Source organism: Eublepharis macularius, chromosome 17, assembly GCF_028583425.1.
Source record: "Eublepharis macularius isolate TG4126 chromosome 17, MPM_Emac_v1.0, whole genome shotgun sequence".
NCBI classification, from domain to species: Eukaryota; Metazoa; Chordata; class Lepidosauria; order Squamata; family Eublepharidae; genus Eublepharis; species Eublepharis macularius.
Window position 1 is genome coordinate 45328108 of NC_072806.1, and position 25169 is coordinate 45353276.

At 41.8% G+C, this 25169-nt stretch overlaps 1 protein-coding gene across 1 annotated transcript in view; it reads right to left on the bottom strand.

The window, feature by feature from the left end:
• Positions 1–643: 643 nt before the first annotated feature.
• Positions 644–25169, bottom strand: part of BICC1 (BicC family RNA binding protein 1) — a 398003-nt gene continuing 373477 nt past the window's right edge. The window contains 4 exon segments of the mRNA XM_055001373.1: positions 644–3333; positions 16912–17011; positions 18965–19125; positions 19975–20131. Coding sequence (XP_054857348.1) covers positions 3203–3333; positions 16912–17011; positions 18965–19125; positions 19975–20131 — 549 coding nt within the window. The 3' untranslated portion in view covers positions 644–3202.

Here is a 25169-nt window from a genome sequence, read left to right on the forward strand (position 1 = left end):
TTGAAAGTTGGAAGAAAGCTGACAGGAAAAAAATTGATTCATTTGAAATGTAGTGCTGAACAAGAGTTTTGCGGAATACCATAGATGGCCAAAAAGACAAATAGGTGGGTACTGGATCAAATCAAGCCTGAATTCTCCCTAGAACATGACAAAACTGAGGCCATCGTACTTTGGTCATATCATGAGAAGACAAGATTCTCTGGAAAAGTCAATAATGCTAGGAAAAGTGGAAGGCAGCAGGAAAAGAGGGAGACCCAAAATGAGATGGCTTGGCTCAATAAAAGAAGCCACGTTCTCCAGTTTGCAGGATCTGAGCAAGTTTGTTAATGATAGGACATTTAGGTGGTCTCTCATTTATAGGGTTGCCATAGGTTAGAGGCAACTTGATGGCACATCACACACACACACACACACACAGATCCCTAATGGAAATAACTAATCCACAAGACATCTCTCTCATGTTCCAGAGGATGATTAGCACTCTTTGAAGACCAAGATCTGTTTAAGCTCTTCCTCTCAGGGACAACAGAGACCTGCAATATTACAGTGATGCTGTCATTACTCCTTTGTTCTGTCTTTGGAGCACTTATTCCACATCGTGAGATCACAAAGTGAAAGACAATAAACTACATTTAATCAGCAATATAACAAGGGAATTATATAAATTTATTCTTTCATGTAACATTCGATTAATTTCAGAAATTCTTATTTGTAAATGCTTTATTCGATCTTTCATTTATTTATTTTTTAAAAAATCATTAAAAAGGACCCCATTCCCTCCCAAAATACAATCTGTATCTGCTCTATATTTACAGATAACTGGTCGCTATAAAGGCATAAATTTAAAACTAATGTTTCCATATTTTTGTGCATAATACCAAACAGACAGTATGGAATACTGCATTGCCATAATCCCTTTTGTGGAATCAATAGGATTGTGAAAAAATTTATTTTTCCAATGTGGTATGTGAGAGTGTGTGAGAATACGCAGTTTTATTTTTATTCTTATATCTGGGAAATTCATTGCTTCAGCATAGATTGCAGTAAACAAACTGCAGTTTCCAGAATAATACTGTCGTAACACATGGCATTTTAAGTACACAAAGAATAATTCAATATCCACCATTCTGAGGGAGAAAAGAACGCTTACTTGGGGGACTGGACAATTTAAGTCCAGAGACCGTTGATGGTCTTCCAAGTAATTCTGCCCCAGACTAAAGGTACACAATATACATTTTGGTAAAAATGTAATTTACACTGGAAAACTTAGGTTCTGATCTGCTAAGGGAAGTGCTTAAATTTACACACAGCCATACCATAGGGAGTACTCGTGATTAAACCTTAGTGGTTTTAGCAGCAGGATCTGTATGTTCCTGCATTAGCCAAAGTACCTGTTCTGAATCAAGACTGGAGCCTGGGTTCCAAGACTGAATGTATGACACACCAAGAGAGTCTCTGCAACCCCACAAGCACTAACCTGGCCTGTGGGGAGACGAGCAGCAGCAGCTGTTCCAGTCGCAGGGACACACTGCTCTGTGACAGAGCCGCTAGCAAAGCTGGAGAAGAGATTACTACTGCACCTACGCTCTTACTTTAAAAAAATCCCTTTTGAGTGTACGTTTTCCTCACCATAGAAAAGAATTATCCACAGAAAGTGTCACAACTATTCCTCACCCCACCCCACACACACACCTCCAGATTTTGCAAATATAAAAAACACTAAAGGTAAATTATATCTAATGCCTTCATTTGCGAGTGGTTTATATCCACTTTAAAGGGTCAGTACATCGTACATAAATAAGACATTACAGAACAAGTAATTTACAATATGTGCTATGGGAATGTTTCTCTTTTTGATAAATTCATGTTTGGAAACATATTGCATCACAGAGAAGCACTCATGCTATCCCTTCATTTCATAAATTTATACTTAATTGTTTGCAAAAAGACAGAAATAGTATAACCAGATTTCTTGACTTTTCACAGTATAGAACACAACTGTTAGTTCTAGCCATACACAATACAAACTCTTTCCAGCGATAGTCAACACAGGTTTTGGATACTGCTTGTCTCAAAACTCTCACAGCTGACAACTGCATACTTGAATGAATCAAGAAAAACAGATGTCTCTGCAGCTATTGGGTATGCGTTGCTCTATCATTTGAGGAAGAGTCAGGCAAGCAGTGTCCTTCTCAAAATAAATGCAACAGTTCTGTCTTGTCACATAAGTTAAAGCTCTGTTTAGACAAATTGATTGCTCAGAGCCCTGGTTTTGATGATTCCCCTTCCATTTTCTATTGACAACTTTTTAGTAGATCCATTGATGCACTCTAAGTGTACAGAGTCTAAAAAAAACAAAATGTTGCTATAAATAAAGTGTTTTTAGTGGCAGTATATACTAAAAATAGTCCTTTGCTTTGAGACAACCATTAAAATCAATTCTAGCATTGCAAGCAGCAGTTAAATAGGGTTAAAGTTCCATTTTGGTCTTTCATTACATCTTTTATGGTGCACTAGCTAAACTAGAAGATTTAAAGACTGCTTCCCAGAAGTGAAAAACAATTTTGGCTTCAGTACTAAGTAAGACTTCTTTATGGTTAAGTGGGGGGGGGCACAGAAATCACCAAAATTTGATTTTGCTAGTACCATTTACGGAAAAGATTTTTCATCTAATGTGAGAACACACCTGGCAAATGTTAATTTGTGCCAATACAATAGGTTTTACTTTTTCTCCATGGAAATTAGAAGAAAACAATAAAATTTCCACAGGACAAGAAATCAGAACACATAAAGTGCAGAAAGACCCTCAATTAATCATTATTAAGCAGTACCAGAAACACCCTTCTTCCTTAAAACCACACACGATACCCCTCTGGCATCCCAGCCCTTCACTCTTCATTCAAAGAAATAAAAATAAATCAGTGCATACAATATAGTTATTATAAGTAATAAAATACTAAAGAACCCTATATTATTATTGCAAATGTTGTCCGAGCTACATAAGTAAAACAATCCACATTTGGTGTTTGGAAAGACAAGGTGAGTGTTCTCTTTCTATTTTTTGGCACAAGTGTTTGTGCAGAAAAGGCGGCTTTGGTCCTTGGTCCCGAGACTCCCAAAGTGCAGAGGGTGTGCAGTGGTGGCTGTTCACGGGATTGCCATGTCCATTTGTGCAGTCGACTGTGAAAGTATCCCTTCACTGCTACCAGCGGCCACTCACGCTGGCAATGTCCGAATGATACTGATGTGGCAGTCGCCCACTGGCGCCACCTTCCAGGAACGAGGCACGGACACCGGAGGGCTCAAATAGTTTTCTTCGGTTTTTATTCAGTTCTGAATGGGAACAACAGGGAAGACTCCCATGAAAAAACAAAACAAAAACAGAGAACAGGGACTACACAGATTTGTTTTAATTAAATAAATTAACAAGTTTTTTAATTAAGCAACTGTAAATTCAATAGAGACACAAGAGGAGATTTGGTGATGCAAACTAGTTTCTGGTAAATGGGTAGGCAACTAATGGTACCACAAGGACTCCTCGACCACTTAGTCATTACCTTGATTTTATGAAGTCTTTAAGTCTTATGTTGCTGAACTGATCCTGCAGGATTTTAAATGGCCCACAAACCACTGAAAGGCAACAGTGTGTTGCAGTGGTTACAGTACTAAGAACATGGCACCTGGCTTCAAGGTCCTCTTCAGTCATAAAAATCATTTGGGTGATCTTGGGCCTATCACACTCTCTCATCCTAACCTACCCTGTAGGGCTGGTCTCAAGGTAAGTGGGCCAGAACCACCCCCACACTGAGATCCATGGAGAAAGGCAAGATAAAAATAACTTCAATGGATAAACACAAGGCAGTGTAGTATAGTGGCTAGGAGAGGTCCAGGAAGGTCCAGTTCAAATGTCACCTCTTCTGTGAACCCACTAGTGGGCCTTTGGCCAGCCTCTATGCCTCAGCATTAAGTTCTCATCTCTCATGGAGCAATGATCATAATACTGACCTGCTTTCTCCATGGGGCTGAAGATAAGTGAGTTAACGTTACACTGTATTGTCGAAGGCTTTCACGGCCGGAGAACGATGGTTGTTGTGGGTTTTCCGGGCTGTATTGCTGTGGTCTTGGCATTGTAGTTCCTGACGTTTCGCCAGCAGCTGTGGCTGGCATCTTCAGAGGTGTAGCACCAAAAGACAGAGATCTCTCAGTGTCACAGACCACAGCAATACAGCCCGGAAAACCCACAACAACTAACGTTACACTCTTAGAGCATTCTGAAGCCCCATATAAGCACTAAGTATTATAACAGCAGCAAGAAAACTGGGTTCCACACCTATAACTGTTGTTCATCCAGGTCTTTGTGCAAGCACACACTGGGAACTGCACTTGCGCAGGCCAGCTGCTCAGAACAGGATTTTTCTTAGCTTTTAGACTATTAAGGGGGGGGGGTGACCTCCCCTGCAACTGCTCCGAGCCAGTTCTTCCCGCTGAAAATGGTCACATGTTCAGGGAGGTTGCCCCCGTTCTTCCCCCAGTTTCCCTGTGCTGCCACAACTCCCTTCTAACTAATTCACAGACCTCACAGCATGTTGGGGGTGGGGGTGGGGGGAGGAATCTGTGCCTGCACAAAGACCTAGATGAACAACAGTTACAGGTAAATGCAACCTTGTTTTCATCTACAGTCTTCAGTGCAGTCCCACATTGGGAGAATGGCAAGCTTCTCACCCGGTGGTGGTATGAATTCTCAAAGGAATAGAGATTACAGGACCACCTTTCCTATTGCTGCCTCTCTTCTGGAATTGACATCCACTGCATAATGCTTCACGAAGGTCTCTCCAGACGACCACATTGCAGCATGTCCGTAACAGATGTCCGTAACAGGAACTCCTACTGGGATGCATCGCTATCGGCTGCATTCCTATGCAGGAATGCAGCCGATGCTGCCTGTGCCCTCATCAAATGAGTTCGAAGAACAAAGGGGCAAGGAACATTTTGTACCTTGCAACAGTGCTTAATTGCAAACACTGCCCATCTAGAAATTGTCTGGGAGGATGCACTCTTGCCCTTATTGGGGCCTGAGTGACAGACAAAAACACTGAATCCTTACGAAAGGATTGAGTCCTATCTTTATAAAATAAAATAGCTCTTCTAACATCTAATGCGTGCAGTGTGTGTTCTTGGGGGGGGGGGTAGAAGGGTCTGGAAAAAACACAGGAAGAGTGATGAGTTGTGACACATGAAACTTGGAAACAACTTTGGGTCAAAAGTGCAAACTGGTGCACATTACCACTCTATTGGGATAAATCTGAAGGAATTGGGGGGGGGTCTATACGAAGTGCCCTAAGTTCCCCCACTCTCCTGGCTGATGTAATTGCCAGTAAAAATACTACTTTTGCTGAGAGCAAGGCCAGGAAACAAGTTGCCAATGGTTCAAAGGGCTTCAATGTTAACTTTGCTAACACTAGAGAGAGAGACCCTTGGGGAACTATTGGACCTCTTGGAGAGTACAAATTATATAAGCCCTTTAAAAACAGTTTCAACAAATAGTGAAAAAAACGTCTTTCCATCAATATCTTTATGAAAAGCCGATATGGCTGCTAAATGAATTTTTATCGAGGACGAGGCTAATCCCAAAGATAGCAGAGATACTAGATAGTAAAAAATGTCTGATAAATGTATCTAGTTCTAGCTTTTTGTCATTAGTCCACAGTACAAATCTATTCCACTTATAGGCATATGACTTTCTAGTGGAAAGTCTGCGGGCACTGAGTAAAATATTCGCCACATCTTCAGAGAACCGCATGCCTGTTACCCTAGGAACCACACCATCAGGCGTCGTTTTTCCAAACTGTGGTGCTGAGTGCGCCCGTAAGGGAGCAAGTCTGGTTCCAACGGCAGGTGTACATACCACGCCTTGGCCAGATGACTCAGCGTATAGAAGAACCAAGGCTGCCGTGGCCAAAAGGGTACACATGCGGTCTGTTCCACTTGTACCTTGCAAATCACTTTATGGATAAGTGGGATAGGAGGGAAAGCATAAAAATTCTCCTGTCCATTGAATCTGGAAAGCACCTCCCAAGGAGTTCCTGCCTTTCCCTTCCCTGGAACAAAATCCCAGGGCTTTTTACTGTTCTGTGTGGCAAACAGATCTATCTTCGGGGAATCCCCACTGATGAAATACGTGGCGTGCATATCTGTCTGTCAAGACCCATTCGTGGTGCCATTTCCCTTTCCTGCTGAGTTGATCTGCTTCCGTGTTGTCTATGCCTGCAATACGTAGGGCTGAAAGGGTGATGCCACGGGTAATGGACCATTCCCATAAATGAATGGCCTCTTCGCAGAGCTTTCTTGAAGCGTTCCCACCTTGTTTGTTTATATAGTATACTGTGGTTGTGTTGTCTGACAAAACTTGGGCCCTTTTGTTCGAAAGCATACCTGAGAATGAGTTAAGTGTATCATAAACAGCACGGAGCTCCAGAAAATTAATACGATTCTCTTTTTCTAACTCTGACCAGATCCCATTTACTGATAAATCTTCCCAATGGCCTCCCCGCCCTTCTAGGGAGGCATCTGTGGAAATGGTAGTTTTATGACAAGGCATCTCAAAGCTTGCTCCCTTGGACAAAGTATTATTGTCTAACCACCACGTCAGTGATCTCAAGGCTCTTCTAGGAACTGAAAACTGGGTATGTGAGGATTGAATTCTGGGATGGACGTGTCTAATGAACTGAAGTTGTAAGGTTCACATCTTTAGGCATGCTAAGGGAACCGCTGCAGTAGTCGAGGCCATCAACCCCAGCGGGACCTGTATGCATTGTGCGGATTGGAACCTGGACTGAAAGCATCTAATTAGAGAAGTCAAACAGGCAATTCTGTCAGGAGGTGGAAATGCCTTGTTTGACACCGAATCCAGCACAGCCTCTATAAACTTTATGGTATGGCTGGGTATCAACCCTGACTTTTTCCTGTTAACCCTAGGGACTCACATGTGTTTAAGATGATGCTTATATGTTCTTCTGACTCTGTGGAGGAACTAGCAGTGATAAGCCAGTCATCAAGATAGGGATAAATAGAACAACCCAACCTTCTCAAATGGGCAACGACCACTGCTATGCACTTTGTGAATACTCAAGGTGCTGTGGCAAGGCCAAAGGGCAATGCTACATATTGAAATACCTCACTATTGAATCTAAATCTGAGGTACCATCTATGTTCTTGACAAATGGATATATGGAAGTAAGCATCTTGCACGTCTAGGACCGTGAACCATGCATCATGAGAAATCATGTTAAGGACCCAAGGAAGTGTGACCATTCTGAACTTTGAAACTTTTAGATAGTCATTCAATCCCCTTAGGTCCAGGATGGGCCTTTTTCTTCCATCCTTCTTGTCCACCAAGAAAAAACATGAGAAAAACCCAAATGGGGTTTCCGAACTAGCCACCCTTTGAAGGGCTTCTTTTTCCAGTAAGGAAAAAATCTGTAATTTGGGGGGGGGGTTATTGGGGGCCTGACAAGGTAAATAAGTAGGAGGCAAGGAATAGAATTCCAACCTTTAACCCATGTTAATTATGGACAAAACCCAACAATAAGAGATAATATTCTGCCATGACTGGGCAAACATTAACAACCTGTTTTCAAACAGTGATGAGGCCACTGCCTCTTGTGCTGTTAGTCAGAACTGTCCTTTCTGATTTTGCCTATGTTCCTTGTTAGCCTGATTTTGATGGGACGACTTAGGATGTCCAGCTTGCTTCCTTCTAGACTGGCTCTGATCTGTGTAAGGTGCTCTATAGGGATACTGTTGGCGATACGGCTGAAACCTGTATGGCCAGTGTTCACGCCTCTGTTGGTACTCTTGATTTCCTGATTGCCTGTATGGAGGACCTCCAGTCATTGCAGGTAAGACCCCATAGGACCTGGCCATCTGTTCTTTTTAGACAGGTACTCATTGGTTTTTTCTGCAAATAGGGAGACGCTCTCAAACGGCATGTCCTCAATCTTAGACCGTGTCCCCAAAGGAAGTGCCGTAGATCTAAGCCATGCATGTCTGCATAAAACCACAGCAGTGTTGAGGCCTCTTGTGGACACATTTAAGACATCCCTTCTGGCACTAATTTGTTGTTTAGAGAGCACCAAAGCCTCGTCATACATCAGTTTAGCAAGTGGCCTCTTTTCCTCTGGTAGTGTTTCCATGAATGTGGCCATTTTTTGCCACAAAAATATCTGGTAGCCACTCATTGTGGCAAGATAGTTTGCCATTTTGATTGTCAGGGTAGATCCGGAATAAAGCTTTCTGCCCACCACATATAATTCCTTCCCCTCTTTATCTGCAGGAGTTGACATACTGCCCTGCCTATGCTTTGTTTGGAATTCTTCAGTGATCATTGAAGAAGCTGGAGGGTAAAAAGGTATGGGCATTTAGCCTGTTTGATCCTGTACAGCACCTCTACTTTCTTAGATGTTGCTGGAGTTGATGCTGGTTTCTGGAACATGATATCTACAAAACTTTCAGTCATTGGGAAGACCACTGTATCTGGTATATCAGACTAACTGTACTTCAAGATACTGTCTCTAGGTTTCTGCTGCACTGTGGAGACATCGATGTTGAGGGATTTTGCCATGCAGAGCATCTGCTCTGAGTAGTTTAAAGTCAATATTGGAAGAGCTCCGTTCCGCCTCTCCTACAGTCTCCTCTGGCGATGGATCTGATGTACCTGCCGGGCTACGTTCTGATCTCTCCATGTCTGGTTCCAACCCAGCGTCCAATCTCAGATCTGAGACAAGGGTATGGGACTAAGGGTACCAGTTCAGGTCCTGATGGTGTGGCTATCTTGATGGGACCATACAGTCCAAAGCTGACATTGTATATGGGAAGGGTGGATGTGCATCCCACTCATATGGATAGCCAACTGGAAGATATGGTGGGTACCACAATGGGCAGTAGTGAGCCTGTTGTACCCAGTCTACTGGTGGATCCACCTGCTGTCGAGAGCTCGCTTCCAAACTGGCTCATACCCCAGACGATGGTAATCTGGAGCTCGATCATCTCCGTAGACCAACTGGTGCCTCCGAGCATGACTCAGGCACAGGCATTGGAACCGAGTGGCTGGGGCAGTTCTGAGATTTGTGTTTTGGTTTTTCCAAATGCTTGGTCTTCTTGCACTTCTTTAGCAGTGGGTCCAATGGAGTTTCCTCAGTTTGTACCAGAGCCACAGACTCCGACCCCCTCTCCATCGATCTCTGGGGGCTGCTTTCAATTAAGGTGACACTCACTACTGAGTGGATCAATGCTGAAGTTGCTCAGGACTGTGACCGCTCCTTTTGTTGACCTGGGGGGTGAGCGGTCGGATCTGACACCTTCTCCACTCTCGGGTACGGGGTTGATGACGGCTCCTGTGCCAGCTCAGATACAGTTCTTGCTGCACACTCTGCTGGGGCAGATATCTTTGGTGCCAGGCTACTGGTTCTGGATATCACCTTCTCCCAAAGCATTGCTTTTAAACGGGAGACTCTATCCCCAACTTGCCTTCGTGGTGAAGACTTGGCACTTGGAAGTATTTGCATTTTTCCACAATATGGCCCTCTCCTAGGATGCCAAGCAAAGTGAATGATCATCTGTCTTGGCCATCTTAGTTCCGCAATCTGCACACTTCTTAAGCAGCGACTTATCCACCATTACTCCAAAATTCTTAAGGATCGGGCCGGGACAAAAAGAGAGAAAACACATAACTCACCAATCCTTTTTTAAATTTTTTTTTTAAATTTTTTTATTGGGTGAGTAATAAAACATGGTATTACAAATTTACAATTAATCCCCTCATTTTCTTATTCCCCCACCCTTTCCCCTCCCCCCTTATTATCTTAGACTTCCAACAGTTTTCCAACCTGCTGTCTACTTCTACTTTTTATATCTCTAATTGACTTCCTTAATTAAATCTTATACCCTAAATTACCTTCTTTAAGTACTTTTTAAAAAATAATATACATTTCTCAACTATAGATTACATTTCTAACTTATCTATATTTCTTGTAAAGATCAGCATCTCCTCTCTTATTGCCCAATTAATAATTATCAAACAACCATAACTCTCCCTTCACGTCCCATTTCTTCTTTAAATATTGTTTCAATTTCCCCCGTCATTAAAAAATTCTTCTGAGTTCTGTTCTTTTAACTTCCTCGTTAATTTATCCATTTCTGCCATGTACAGCAACTTTTGTATCCAATTTTCTATAGATGGTACTTCTTGCGTCTTCCAAGCCTGAGTGTATAAAATCCTTGCCGCTGTTGTCATATAAAATATTAATGTCCTATCTTGTACAGAGATTCCTTCTAAATTCAGATTTAGCAGTAGCAATTCTGGGTTTTTATTTATTTGCTTTTGTAATATTTCTGACATCACTTCTACAATATTCCCCCAGAACTGCTTCGCTATTTCGCAAGTCCACCACATGTGATAGAAAGAACCTTCCTGTTTCTTACATTTCCAACATTTATCTGACATTTGATTATTCCCATTTGCTATCTTCTTTGGCGTCAAGTACCATCTATACATCATCTTATAAACGTTTTCTTTAAGGTTGGTGCACGTAGATATCTTCAGTGTATTTTTCCACAGGTATTCCCATGCCTCCATTGTTATATCTCTATTACAATTTATAGCCCACTTCACCACTTGTACTTTAACAGTTTCATCCTCTGTGTGCCATTTTAACAAACTCTTGTCCCTTATTATTGGTATCGTTTGCAGTAGAAACATAATTCTTGGTAACACATTCATTTTGATTACTGCTATTCTTCCTAGCCATGACAGATTCAACTTATTCCATTTAATCAAGTCTCTATCTATTTGCTGCCATAGCTTCTCATAATTGTTCTTAAATAAGTCAATGTTCTTTGCAGTCAATTCTATTCCTAGATATTTCACTTTCTGTGTTACCTCACAGCTGGCAATATCCATTAATTCTTGCTGTTTTTGTTTAGTCATGTTCTTACACAAGATCTTTGATTTTCTTTTGTTAACATAAAATCCTGCAAGATCTCCAAACTCTTTTATCTTGGTCAACAATTTGGTCATATTCTGTATCGGGTCTTCTATTATGACCATCACATCATCTGCAAACGCTCTTACTTTATATGTCAGTCCTTTAATTTTCATACCTTTTATCTCATCATCCTCTTGTATCTGCCTTAACAAAATTTCCAATACCATAACAAATAGTAATGGAGACAAAGGGCAACCTTGTCTTGTACCTTTCCGTATTTCTAGTCTCTTGGTTAATTCGTCATTTACTACAATTGCTGCACATTGTTCTTTGTATATTGATCTCACTGCTTGAATAATCCTTTCCCCATCTGTAATTTCTCCATTGTGGCGAACATAAAATCCCAATTTAAATTATCAAACGCCTTCTCTGCATCCACAAAAAAGAAACCAACTTCTTTTTCACAATGTTTATCATAATACTCTATTGCATTTATCACTGTCCTTAAGTTGTCCTTAATCTGTCTATTCGGTAGAAATCCTGCTTGTTCTTCTGCTACGAATTCTGTCAACCACTCTTTCAATCTTTTCGCCAATATTTTAGCAAAAAATTTATAATCATTGTTCAGTAAAGATATGGATCGATAATTTTTCACATTAGACAAATCCTGCTCTTCTTTCGGAATCAATGTTATATTAGCCTCATTCCAGGTTTCTGGTATATTCTGTCTCTTTATTATTCCATCCATCACTTTTTTCAGGAACGGTGCCAGCTCTTTAACCATCACCTTATAGAATTTAGCCGTTATTCCATCAGGCCCTGGTGCCTTCCCCAACTTTGTCGATTGTATTGCTTCTACAATCTCAATCTCTGTAATTTCCGCATTTAATTTTTCTCTTAATTTTCCCGGTATTACCAGTATATTAATTTTATCCAAATACCAGTCAATAGCATTCGCATCCACCATTTTACTCTGGTATAGTTTAAAATAAAATGTATAAAACGCTCATCTTATGGCTGATTGGTTCATTAACGTTTTATCGTCCTCCACAATTTTGGTTACCATCCTCTTTTCTCTCCTTTTTTTCAACTGCCATGCTAAATATTTTCCCGGTTTGTTGGCACCTTCAAATGTCCTTTGCTTTAATTTTTTCAGTTCCCACTCCAATTCTTTGTTCTCCATCGCTCTTATTTGCTCTTGTAGCATCCATATCTCCTGATGTAGTTTCTTTTTCCCTGGCCTTTTCTTTAATTGCGTCTCTTTTACTTTTATTTTTTCTTGAATTTCTTTCCGTTTTTCCTCCTTTCTTTTCTTGTCTCTTGCATTTAGATCCATTAAGATGCCTCTCATAACAGCTTTATAAGTATCCCATACCTCATGAGTTGGTACAGATTTGTCTAAATTATATTGTATAAAAAATCTGGTTTCTTTTTGTATCAAATCCAAATTGCTTTGATGCTGTAATAAATCTTCGTTAAGCCTCCATCTGAACTTTTTCACACATTTTCCAAATTTCCACATAATTGGATTATGATCTGAGCTCACTTTAGGCATTATTTCAACTTCTTTAGTCCATATTGTTAAATCCTTTGAAGCCCAGATCATATCTATTCTTGATAGGGATAAATGTCTTGCAGAGTAGAAAGTATATTGTCTAGTCTTAGGATTAGTTCTTCTCCACACATCTTCTAAATTCTCCTGACTTTGTATTTCAAAAAACGATTTTGGCAGTAATCCCCTTTTCTTTTGTTTTCCCTTCTTTTTTTGTCTTCCTGCAAATTAACCACTCCATTGAAGTCACCCGCCAAAATTATTTGTGAATATGTCACTTGGTCTAGTTGTTTCGATAATTCCTTAAAAAAATTGTCCTTCGTGCCATTTGGCGCATAAATCCCCACTATCAATCTCTTTTGGGAGTTCCAAATAAATTCCACCGCTACATATCTGTCTTCCAAATCGTTAAATATCATCTTGGGTTGCAGTTCATCTTTAATATATAAAACAACTCCTCTCTTCTTTTGCTTTGTTGCAGTCACAAATTGTCTACCCAATTTACTATTCTTTAAGTACTTTAAGTCTTGTTTTTTTACGTGGGTCTCTTGTAAGCAAATTATACTACAATGTTGCTTAACTAACCAGTGAAAACTAGCCTTACGTTTGGAAGGTGAATTTAGTCCATTTACATTCCATGATATTACTTTACACTCCATGATTATAATCTAGGTCTTTTGGGTAAGTCCTTTTCATTGTCAAAGAAGAACATCTCCATCTCATGTTGTGATCTAATGGTTCTTCTGATTGTTTTAAATTCGAAGCTCAGACCCTCTGGAATCTCCCACCTATATCTTATATCTAACTCCTTCAGGGTCTGAGTTAGGTCCCTGTATTTCTTCCTTTCCATCAAAATTCTCTTGGGTAATTCTTTCATTATTCTCACCTTTCCCCCTCCATTACCAATGGATTTTGGAATTGCCTGCTAACAATTTCTTCTTTCATTCTTTTTGTAATGAACTGTACAATCATGTCTCTGGGCAGATTCTTTTGGGCTGCATATCTTGAATTAATTCTGTACGCCAAATCCACATTGCTTGCAATCTCCTCCATTGTTTTATTCAAAAATCCTGTTAATATCTCCAGTATCTGCTCTTGGGCCGTTTTCCCCTCCTCTTCCGGGACGCCTCGAAATCTAAGTTGCTTATCCATATGATTACACTCCATCACAGCCATTCTGTCACTTAAGACTGAAGTTTCCACTTTGAGGGAAGTAGCTAATTTCTCTGTCTTTTCTTCAACTTCTTTAACATTTTGCTGCGTCATTTGTAGCTCCTTCTTAACCTCTTCCATGTTCTTCACCAATTCAGCCACTTCAGATTTAATTGTTTCCTTAAGATCTTTTAGCATCTCTTGCATAGTATCTTTTAACTCTTTATTGCCTTCCACCATTTTTTTATCCAAATTGTCAAAAGCTGATTGCCAGTCTTTTTTCGACATCGTGGGGCTTGATTTACTCTGCTCCCACGAGTCCGCTCTCTTCCGCAACTCCATGGTTTAAACACTTTATCTCTGCTGTTTTATGTGTTAAAATCCAAATGCTTTCTTAAAATTTGCACTTTATATCGTCCAAAATGTCGGGCGTCTTTTCTCTATGGGTTTTAAACTGAAATTTTGCCCTTTCTCTACTTCAAAATGGAGCACTTCCATTTTCCATGAAGCTTTGCCCTTTCCCTTTTCCAAAATGGCACTCTTACACTTCCTTCCCTGTCAACAATCCCTCTATAGTTGCAGCTCAATGGTTCCTGATGCACTTCCTGTTCCTTCTTTCTCTTCACACAGCTAGCCTCTCGTGATGTTTCCTCCATTCCCACAATTCGCTATCTCTCCAAACCGCAAGTATATAAACAATAATCTTTTTTTGCATCTAGCTCTTTTAAAAAGTCTTATTTTCATATAATTTTCCTTCCGGAGTGAACTTAACTAGTTTTTGCTTAATTTCAAAGTCTAATTTCCAATTCAACTTTATTCTTCCGATCCGAATTCAAGCTTACAGAAGAGATATCGATCTTTACCTTGCCGGTTCTTTTCTGGGTTGTAATCACTGTTTCAGATGTTCAAATTAGTCCAGATTTGTTACTGAGGCTTGGGTACAGTGGTCCTAAGCCAATTCGATGACTCCAAAGCTGCTGCAGAGATTTCAGCCACCCTACTTTGAGCGGGACCTCAAGGCTGGAGGGGAGTCCTTGATTCAGAACCCCCCTCAGCCGAGATCAACTCACTCTCGGGGTCTCAAGAGTTCCTGCCTGCTCTCCGCCTGAAAGCAGGGGGCTGTGGGTGATCTAGCACCCCACCAGCCCAGAAAAACAACAGCTCAGACAGCCCAGCTCCCTGAGCTGTGTCAGACCACCATGAAACCAAACCGGAAGTCCATGTAACTAACCAATCCTGATCACTGCAACAATTAACTGGGTGGGGGGGGGGTTGGAAAAAAACTATCAATACTAACACTCTACTAACTATAACTACACTAAGTTTAACTAACTGTAACAATAAACTCCTATATACACAAATCCTCAAAGCCAAGCTGAAGAGCAAAAGAAAAGACATCTGTTTCTCATGGCAGCAAAAAACAAACCGGGCAAAGAAGGGGGTGACTTCCCTGATCACATGACCATTTTCGGCAAGAAGAACCGGCCCAGAGCAGTTGCCGGGGAGGTTGACTCCCTTAGTAGCCTAAAAGCTAAGAAAAATCCTGTTCCAAGCAGCTGGCCTGCGCAAGTGCCATTCCCAGTGTGGGACTGCACTGAAGACCATAGATGAACATTCAATTTATATACCGCCCTTCAAGACAACTTAACACCCACTCAGAGCGGTTTAAAAAGTATGTCATTATTATCCTCAACAGTACTCAAAAAGCCAAAGCTCAAGGATGCACATGCAACCTTATGTACATCAGGAGTACCATGCGCCCCATTCGCACACGAGTTCAGGAGCATTAATCTAAAATAAGAACTCAAAACAAGGAGACTCCATTAACCCAGCATTTTGAGTTACATCATAATCATGAAAGAGAATTACAATTCTCTGTGTTGGAAGTAATTAATTCATTAAAAAACACAGACATGAACCAGGCATTACTACGATATGAAGCCAGGTGGATTTTTAGGATGAATACACTTACCCCACATGGCCTGAATAATGAAATTGATTTTTTACCCTTTTTATAAAATACCGGTTCAAAAATCAACTGTAAGAAAGTATATTTTTATAATGTATTTTTCTATGATAGGGAATTTTTGTATTGTAGTAATTATTCAAATAAGTATTTATTAAAATAAGTATGTATTAAATTAAGTATTTATTAAAATTAGTAAAATAGATATGTTTTGTAACAAATTGTGTATTGCCTTTTGTAGGTGTAAATTGAAACATTTTATTGGCAACAATGTATTAAATCGAACTGGATACTATACGGAAATCATGAAATCAGGTATACCGTGTTAAAGGGTTGATTAAGGAACTGTGGATTCCGTGGGGGGTACTAGATGTATAGACTGTTATGTGCCCTTTAAGAGGACAAGCAGGTCAATGAGCGTGTGGTTAAATACTGTAGAGTAGCCCAGGAGCCCCACCCAACTCATAATGATTATATTGCAGGCTGGATTTGAGAAAGGTTTATTGGAAGAAATTGTAAGTCCATGTCTTTTCTTCTTGATTGTTGTAAGTAGGAATGCCTTTGAATAAATATATTACTGTTGGTTATATAGAAAAATTGGCCATAGGAAGACAAGACTCGAAATGAGCCGATAACGAAAGAGCTGGCAAAGCTCGTAGCCAACACTGCCAACATCTTTGAAGTACTGCTTTCACTTCACCGCACCGGAGGAAGACAAGCAGCTTGCGTAGACCTCATGCCGAGCGATTTTGTGTGCTCGAGAAAGGCAACATAAAAATGGAAAGGACAGATAAAATAATCTAATGATTTATACCCAGTAAATACAATGGGGAATTGGACTATGTGATTATTTGTATGTAATGAATTGTAAGAGATACGTACTGTGTGTAATATAGTATTGAAACTGACAATCTATACATGTTTATAGAGTGTTTCATTGTAACCCCAATCTTTATCTCCTTGAGCTTCGGCTTTTTGAGTACTGGTTTCACTAGGAGGTTTCCCCCTTGAGTTCGGTCTGATCCTCACAACAAAACACCCTGTGTGGTGAGTGGGGCAGGGAGAGCCCTGAGAGAGCTGTGACTGATCCAAGGTCACCCAGATGGCTTCAAGTGGAGGAGTGGGGAATCAAACCTGGCTCTCCAGATTAGAGTCTTGAGGCTCTTAACCACTATGCCAAACTGGCTCTCATCACCCTGACAGGCCAAGAAGTGAAGGATTTTTGTATGAGATATACAAGAACTTCCAGGCTTGTTTACCTGAGATTGCGAGCAGCATTTTCCTGCGTGCACCAAAAGTTGTAATCCCAAGCTCTTTCAGATCCTGATCTGTGAGAGTTAGGAATGTCTGGAGATCAATCTGGGGGGGGGGAAAGAAAGAATAAGTAGTTTGGCAATTGAAGACTAATGCCTAAAAAGCCTTTTTGTCACAAAAGATTTAAAATGCATATTTTGCAGTGAGGCTGTTAGTGTGTAACAGGGATGTGGTAATTTCATTGAAGAAACAAAATTTCTTATCAAGAGAGAACAGAGCAAAGTGGGAGATTAAGACATAAATCAAAGCACGATTCACAGCAGAAATATATTATACAAGTTTCTCTGCTGTTAGAATTTTTATATAGTGGTAAAGTTTGTCTTAATGCATACCTCAAGCTTTGTTTGTGTGATATAATAACCAGGAGACAGTCCAAGGCAAGGGCATGATCTTGCAATCTTGCCAAAGCCAAGCAGCTCCAGGTCTCATCCGTGTCTCAGCAGGAGACAGCAAGGGAACCCCCCTGCATGACTCCTTGAGTTTGATCCTGAGTGGAATAAGAGGAGTGGGTTGCACCCACAGAGGATTTTCACAGATGAAAGGGAGGGGGGATTCCGTCCTCCCAACAAAAAGTCTGCGTGGTGCTCTTGGGCTTCACTGTCCCCCAGAAGCACCACTGGAGGGCACTGTGGCTACAGCAGCAGCAGCAGCAGGGGAAGGCGAGGAAGTTGCACTCCACAGGTGGGAATTCTCTGTGGATTCCAACCTGAAGAGGTGGAAGATTTCACATATGACAAGTAGTGGTTGGACTAGGAGCTGGGAAGCCTAGGTTCCCCACTTTGCCTTGAAAGCTTGTGGGATGACTCGTCACACTCTCTTAGCCTAACCTAACTCACAGGGGTGCTGTGAAGATAATATAGAGGAGAGAAGAATGATGTAACCTGCTTTGGGTCCCCATTGGGAGTGAAGTATAAATGGAGTAAGTAAAATACTAGGTACCTCAATGAAATGGCGTCATGGCGCTCTTCACCGGGGATTTGTTGAGCCCTGACTTATGTCATGGAAGGTGACAGGACTGGAATTGCTGCAAGCGTGTTTATATGGATTGTAAATAGGCTCAGAGCCTGAAAGGCCAGAAATGGAATACCTAACGTCTGAGAGTAATTTCATTCACTGCCTCACCACTGTAGGAAAATAAAGCTACCATGTGTGAAGCAAATCTTGGTTAGCAAGGTAGGAAACAATTGTCTGTTGAAAACTAAATTCCAGGCAGCGATGATGATAGCAGGCTACATAGACCAGTGACTTCATAAGGTGACTAAAATGGTGCATCTAGAAGACAAGGCAGAGGTGTCTATGAAGGTCCTCATTCAGTCAATCCAAATTCTAAACCAAGAGAAGCTGGATTCTGCATTCTGTAGGAACTAGGCAAACGGAAGACATTTCCATTGTTCACCTTATTCTGCGTAATTTACTCTCATCTTCCAAGGTAGAGGAGAGGTATAGAGCTAAGCAAGGCACTGAAACCTTGTCTTCAGCCACTGGGAGTCTATTTCAACCATCTTTCAGTATATCTTGCCCTCACAAATTTCAAGCATCTCTGGATGCTCTACTGTGCACCCAATTTTCTCCTGGACTCAAAGCACATACTCAGTCCCAACCTTGCTCCTGCTGAGTTGGGAAGCAAAGGAATGTTAAACCGGAATATATCCATAGGAACAGGAATATATCCATAACTATATTCACATGAACACCGACTTGATCTCAATTTGTCCCAGCCCACTGATGATACATGTGGCACAGCCACGCCACAGGGGGCATTCAAGCATTGCAGGTAAAACGTATCATAGAATCATTATGGAGAAAGGAAGGAAGTGCCTGGTGGGCAGATTCACGGTCTGAAGCTGGCTCTTCCTAAATTCAAGGAATGAATGAAGAGGGTCTCTTCCCAGAATAGTCAATGGAAGCACAGCAGAGGGTAGCCACTGAGAGGTGTGACTTGAAAAATCAAAACACTCCAGCAGGAACAACAACAAAATTCCTCTTCCAGACACTGACCTCTTGTTGCTGGAATATGTCTGTGTATTTGCCCAAACCCAGTTTGCTGAACAGCTCGGGCAGGTCTGAGCCTTTAAACAGACTATTCAGGTTACAGCCATTGCTTCCCGTCAGCGAAGAGATGCAGTCCATGTAATTGCTGCTGCTGAGATAATGTTCAGCTGGAAGTGCAGAGAGGAAATACCTTTTATTTCTAATCAGTTTGCATTTCATGTTAAAGAACGAGCCCATTGAACTACTTAAACAGTGCACAAGCTGCTTTGATGAGCAGCCTTTATTATCTGTAGAAAGCAGTTTGCTCTAATTTCTGGCATAGTTATGAGACCACAGTCTAATCACAATCACTATGATTAGTGTGACCATCCAATACACTCGTCACTCTGAGTCAGAATTCCAGAGGTGCCCAGAACTCAACAAGGTTGGGGGCCCTTGAACTAAGTACTAGAAAAACTAAGTTGTTGCTGAAAATGGTAGACCTGTATCGAACTCCTGCCCCCCATCCTCTATAATACGTACTCTAATTTCATGCCAAATAGTTTTCTGTCTGAATCACAGCAGCCAAAAATGTGGTAGGGAAACACTCAAACCAACGTTAAGACCGTAAGGCCCTGCCAGATGTGAACGACGGCTCATCTGGCTCAGCCTCCTGTTTCTTAGAGTGGCCAACCAAGCGCCCCAGAAGGCCCGCCAGAAGGGACACGAAGCATCTTGCTGCTGTTCTCCCCAGTGGTACTCTTCCTACACATGGAAATCCCACTCAGCCATCGTAGCTAACGGCTACTGACAGACCTATCCTTCATGAAGAAAACTAAACCACACACCGTGATGTGGGGGGGATGCAACATCACGCTGGCGTTTCCGGGGCAGCCTTGCGTGCCCTAGCGTTCCAACACAGCATCATTAATAAAACGTATTTTGTGGTTTTAGGCTTGGAATAAAATCCAACAGTATTGTATTAGTTCAGTCAAGCCCTGTTTTTTTTTTTAAAAAAAGCTTTTAAAAGCCCTTACTTGGTTTGTTTTGTTTCTCTTTAGGGCTGCCAATGGAGGAGACAAAATTGCTGGGAGCTGTAGGACCAATGCCGTTATGATCCCTCCAGTTATCGGAGTCACTGCCACTGCCCAGGTGCTCCCGGCTATTGGACTGCGAGAGAGACATGGAGGATCCCTGTAAGAATGGCCAGAAGGAAAAAAGGGGGACGTGAAGACTGAGAGGAAAATCTGCAACAATCAGTTTTTGATAGTTAAGCAAACCATTCAGTAGCGGTCCTCTCTCCAGGAAAGCATGCTTCCTCTGGGGCCAGAAGAGGCCCAGAAAGGCCAGCATGCGCAGAAGAGGCCTCTGGGACAGCCCCACTTCAGGCTACCTGTCTCAGTACTTCTCCACATGAAACACACACAACTTCAAGGAGAAGACTACGCCACAGTCCTTCTCCCCAGCGCTGCCTCCATAGGCAGTGAAAGAGAAAAAAGGACTTGCTGTGAATAGACACAGGGGAGTCTGACACACTCCAACATGTACAGCAGTCACGACCTCACTTCTTTCTGCAGAGCATTGTAAACCAGCCTTGCAACAAACATGCACTAGCTTTGAGATTTGTTCCAGCACAGCATATTTAGCGCATCCACACCAGTTGGTGACTGAAAGAGTCACCATTATAATGTTTAGACGTCCCTATCTCTGATTGTAGACTATTATTACTTCTAATGTGCTCGCTTCGGCAGCACATATACTAAAATTATTTCTAATGCCAATAAAGGTGATTGATTGATTGATTGATTGATTGATTGATTGATTGATTGATTGATTGATTGATTGATTGATTGATTGATAATGTTTAGACACTGCTTGGCCCCCTGGTTCCCCTGACCAGCCCCAGCTTTTTTTTTAATCCTTCCTGTCATTTAACTGGTGACCCTCATGGTTTTGCTGATGCCATCACAATAACAAAATTGCTCTGGTTGCCTCAGCCAATTCAACAAAGTGGCAGTAAGAGAAGAGAATGAAGAAAATGACCAAGGGAAGAGAAAACAGATAGCACCAAGGACCCCCCCCCCCGGTCTAGAGAACAAGGGGCAGCAGAACAGTATCAGCAACGCAGATATACTCAAACACTACTGAACCGGGGGGGGGGGGTCACACACACAAATAAAGAAGTTTAGGATTAAGACCTCAGTAAGCAATTAAAGTCCCAACACACACAACACACACACACACACACACACACACACACACCCTCAATAGATACACTCTACAGACCCCTTATCTCCTGCTTTACAAACAGCCTTCTGATAATTTTGTGCTAATGAATGCATAATTTTAAAAGTCAATCTACTGAAGAATATAACACAGCCACTCAGCACCCTTTCCCCAAGGTAGGCAAAAATAAAGCTCACCATTAATACATATGGAGCAAAGACTTAATGGTACAAAGTAGGAGTCATATTTGTGGGTTTGGGGTTTTTTTTGCTTAATAATGGTTTGAGTATGTGGATTAAGGCTTATGTGAATAGCATTTCATAGGCAATAAAGATTTGCGTTCAGAATACTGGAAACAAAATGTGGACAGATGGTGCTGAAGAATGTCTCCAGTAAGCATCACGTAAAAATTAATTTCCATAAGTAAGAGACTGCCTCAGGAAAAAAACCCCACCTTTCCTTTATGCTGATCATTGCAAAAGTAAACGTGTATGACATTGTTTTGCTTTCTGCAAAACTTTTTTTTTTAAAGAGAGGGGGAAGGGCGGGAACTCCTCTCAACATAACTGTCAGATACACCCCAGTATATCTGCCACCGTTGGTTCTACGCATGGTGCTTTGATCCTCTGAGAATGTGTGAAGGATACTGAATTGCTGCTTGGCTGTTAGCTGCTTATCTTGCAGGTGTTTGCTTTCGATTTCCCAGCCAGCTTGAGAGCATGCCCTTGAAACACCGGCCGGAGCCAGTCCTCCCTGAGGACACTCATCCCTCCCCTGTTCCCTTCTCCCACTGGCCTGGACCCTTCGTGCCAAAACCGTAACGGTCTCCCATTCCCCAGGGAACGTCCCTTTAATTAGCACTGCCTCACCCACCTGGCGTCACTTCTGCCAATGACCCTGTCTGAGTACCTTGATACTGATATATCTCTAATAAAGCAACTTTAACTTTTACACACGAGTGTCTGAGCTTGGGGACTTATCTGGCAAGACCTGACAATAACAGAGCTTTTGTGTGCTCATCGTAACACTGACTTGGATGTGAATCCTCCACTGATGCAGGTTATCTGTTGCCACCCACTGCCCCCCCTCCCCCCAATCAGCAGCTTTGTGACCCAACCCACAAGTTTCTCTCAGCTTACTGGTAAGCCTCAGGTTATTATTCTGAAAAATGATGTCAGGTATGATAATAGGAGCATTACCTAAGACAAATGGAGAGTGAAAAATGCCCAAGATAAATAGGGGAAACAAAGCGACCCATGTTTTTTTAAAAATTTTTTTCCCCATATGTTCTAAGCATAGCACAAACATATGCATTAGAGTCTCTGAAGAAATCATTTACAAAGCAAAGAGCCTAGGCAGTTGGTTTGTTTCTGAGATACAGTCAAATGACTGAGACCCAGAAAACATTTTCAGTCTCCTAATAAACAGCACTTCCCTGACCCCCACAGGAAGCAAGAGTAAAACACACGGTACTCCACAGCTAAAATGGCTCCTAAGGAAAAACATCCACTTTGTTTTATCACTTGCAGCCCATTCAGAGATGTGCAGATGGTTTATGTCTCATTTAATGCAATACTTTTACTTGCAAGAGAGAGAGAATTCACGAGAGTGCAGGGCTTTGGCTGTGTCCAACCTAAACACAAGGTAAGGTATCATCCTGCCAGCAGTCCTTTGTACTTTGCCACAGTCCTGCATGTGAACTCCTCAGAGGAATGATGCTTCCTCCAGGCCCTTTTGCTAGTTAAACAGCAATCAAAGCAAATTGTCTCGGGTTGAGTAAATCCATGGGATACCTGGTATGCGGCAGGGATTGTTCTTTCCAAATGTGAAGAGAATTTTGCAATGCTAAAAGGGCAGAAGAGCAGAGTGTACAGTATTTTAAGATCATAAAAGTCAAGAACAGTCCTGAAGGACTATTCCTAGTTCTCTCCATCCACCCCAAAGCCTCACTGCTAATGAGTCACGGCAGACCCATAGCAGCAGGGGAGGAAATCCAGAAACCAAAACAAGATTGCAGCATCCTGTGTGGAGGTCAGACTGGGCAAGTATTACACACTTCTCCAGAAAGCCACAGAGAAATACCTCGTAAATAATGTAGAATAACATATTCTTCTCCATTGTGCAAATTGTAAAGGAACGGAGAGGGAAGACTGTTGGCATAACTCTCAGGATACTGAACAATTCTTTGTCCTGGGAGGGAGGACTAGACAGTCCACCCCCGCCATACAAACAGTGCTATGTTAATATCAGAGATAGAGTAGCTTTCCTTGTTCTTAGGAGCATTAAAGATTTCTTGCTCTGGGATGAAGGTTTAAAATATTCTTTCCACAAGTATGAATAAAATTGAGAATATTGTGAGGGGGTGTGAGGGGGGAGATATTGTTAACATATTTCTAAAAGTGAGATAAGCTGTTTGGAGGACAGTAGTTGGAAAGCAGGGTAAGAATTTAGTAAATAAATAAACGTTGACTTATTTCAAACTGGGACTCTTAGTGACCATCCTCAAATACATCAATGAAGGAGGGAGGAAGATCTTGTTACTGTGTGTACTCCATGCAGGTTGGCCCAACTGCATGAGGCATGAGGTACTCCATGCAGGTTGGGCCAACTGCATGAGGCATGAGGTACTCCATGCAGGTTGGGCCAACTGCATGAGGTATGAGGTACTCCATGCAGGTTGGCCCAACTGCATGAGGCATGAGGTACTCCATACAGGTTGGCCCAACTGCATGAGGCATCTGCATGCCAAGGGCTGTTGCCAATAGGGAGAAACATCCCACCCTCCCAACTCCATTCCTCCACATTAAAATTCACAAGGCCTTAAGTCGTTACTTCCTTGTGAGGCTCGTCCCTGACATGACATGATAGACCACTGTGACAACAGTAAGTCTGCAGAATCTTCAGGCTCACACATCCATGGTTTAGCTTCCATTGGTTCAAAAGACACAGAACAAGCCATTGTTTGCAATCTGAACAAAGTAGGGCTTGCTGTGTGTGTTATAATGCTGCCAAGCTTGATTTGATCTACAACCCCACTTTTTAATTTATTTTCTGGTTGTACATGGTATCTTGTAAAACTCTCATCCAACACCACATTTCAAATGGATCAATGTTCTTCTAGTCTGCTTTCCTTTACTGTCCACTTTCACATATATACATAGTATAGGGAATACCATTATTTTGAATATCTTGATCCTGGTCCCCAGCAAACACATCCTTAACCTTTTAAGATCTTGTCTAGTTCCTTCATGGCTGCTACAAAAAGTAGCAATGTTGAATTTCCTAGTTGCGACTGAAGGAAGGGGCAGGAGGGGAGAGATGCACCAGACCAGAGGATTCCCCCCCAAAGTCATTCCTATGGGCACAAAACCATGGCATGCCATTATGTGGGGTCCATGCCTGTGTCTACTACCCATAAAAAGCTGGTCAATACCATCTTCACTGGAGCATCTGACAGGCCACAAAAATTGGCTAGGAGAAGTCTGGGATTGATATACTTGCATCTTTTTACAACCACAGCCTTCAAATGTTATCTATTCTTGTAAAATGCCCAGACTCTGGAAAACTACGTCAAACAAAACAAGTTTTAAAAACCTGTTTGAAGGTTTCAAAACCAATTAGAAAGACCCCAGCAGTTAATGGTGGATAAGGTAAACTTGCAGAGTCATGGTATGGACTAAGCTTCTTTGCATCTTAATGTCCTGAAAAACCTTGAATTGGATCCTATGGAAGGGGCCAGCAGAAGGAGCACATGGTAGTGGATTTTCCTCACCTTAATCTAGCAGGCTTCACAACCAGGGGTGTGCAACAAAAAAAAGATTCAGGTTTCCTGCTGCGGAATTTCCGAAGCGGGGAAAAAGAGTCAGAAATCAGAAATCTGGCTGTAAACAGCCAGAAAAGTCCTGCGGGGTAGGCTGCTCTTGCTTGACCGAAGCTTTCCAAAGTGATCCAAATCGCTTCAGAAAGCTTTGATTTGGTATTTCCAAATCAGGCCAGCAATGCGGGG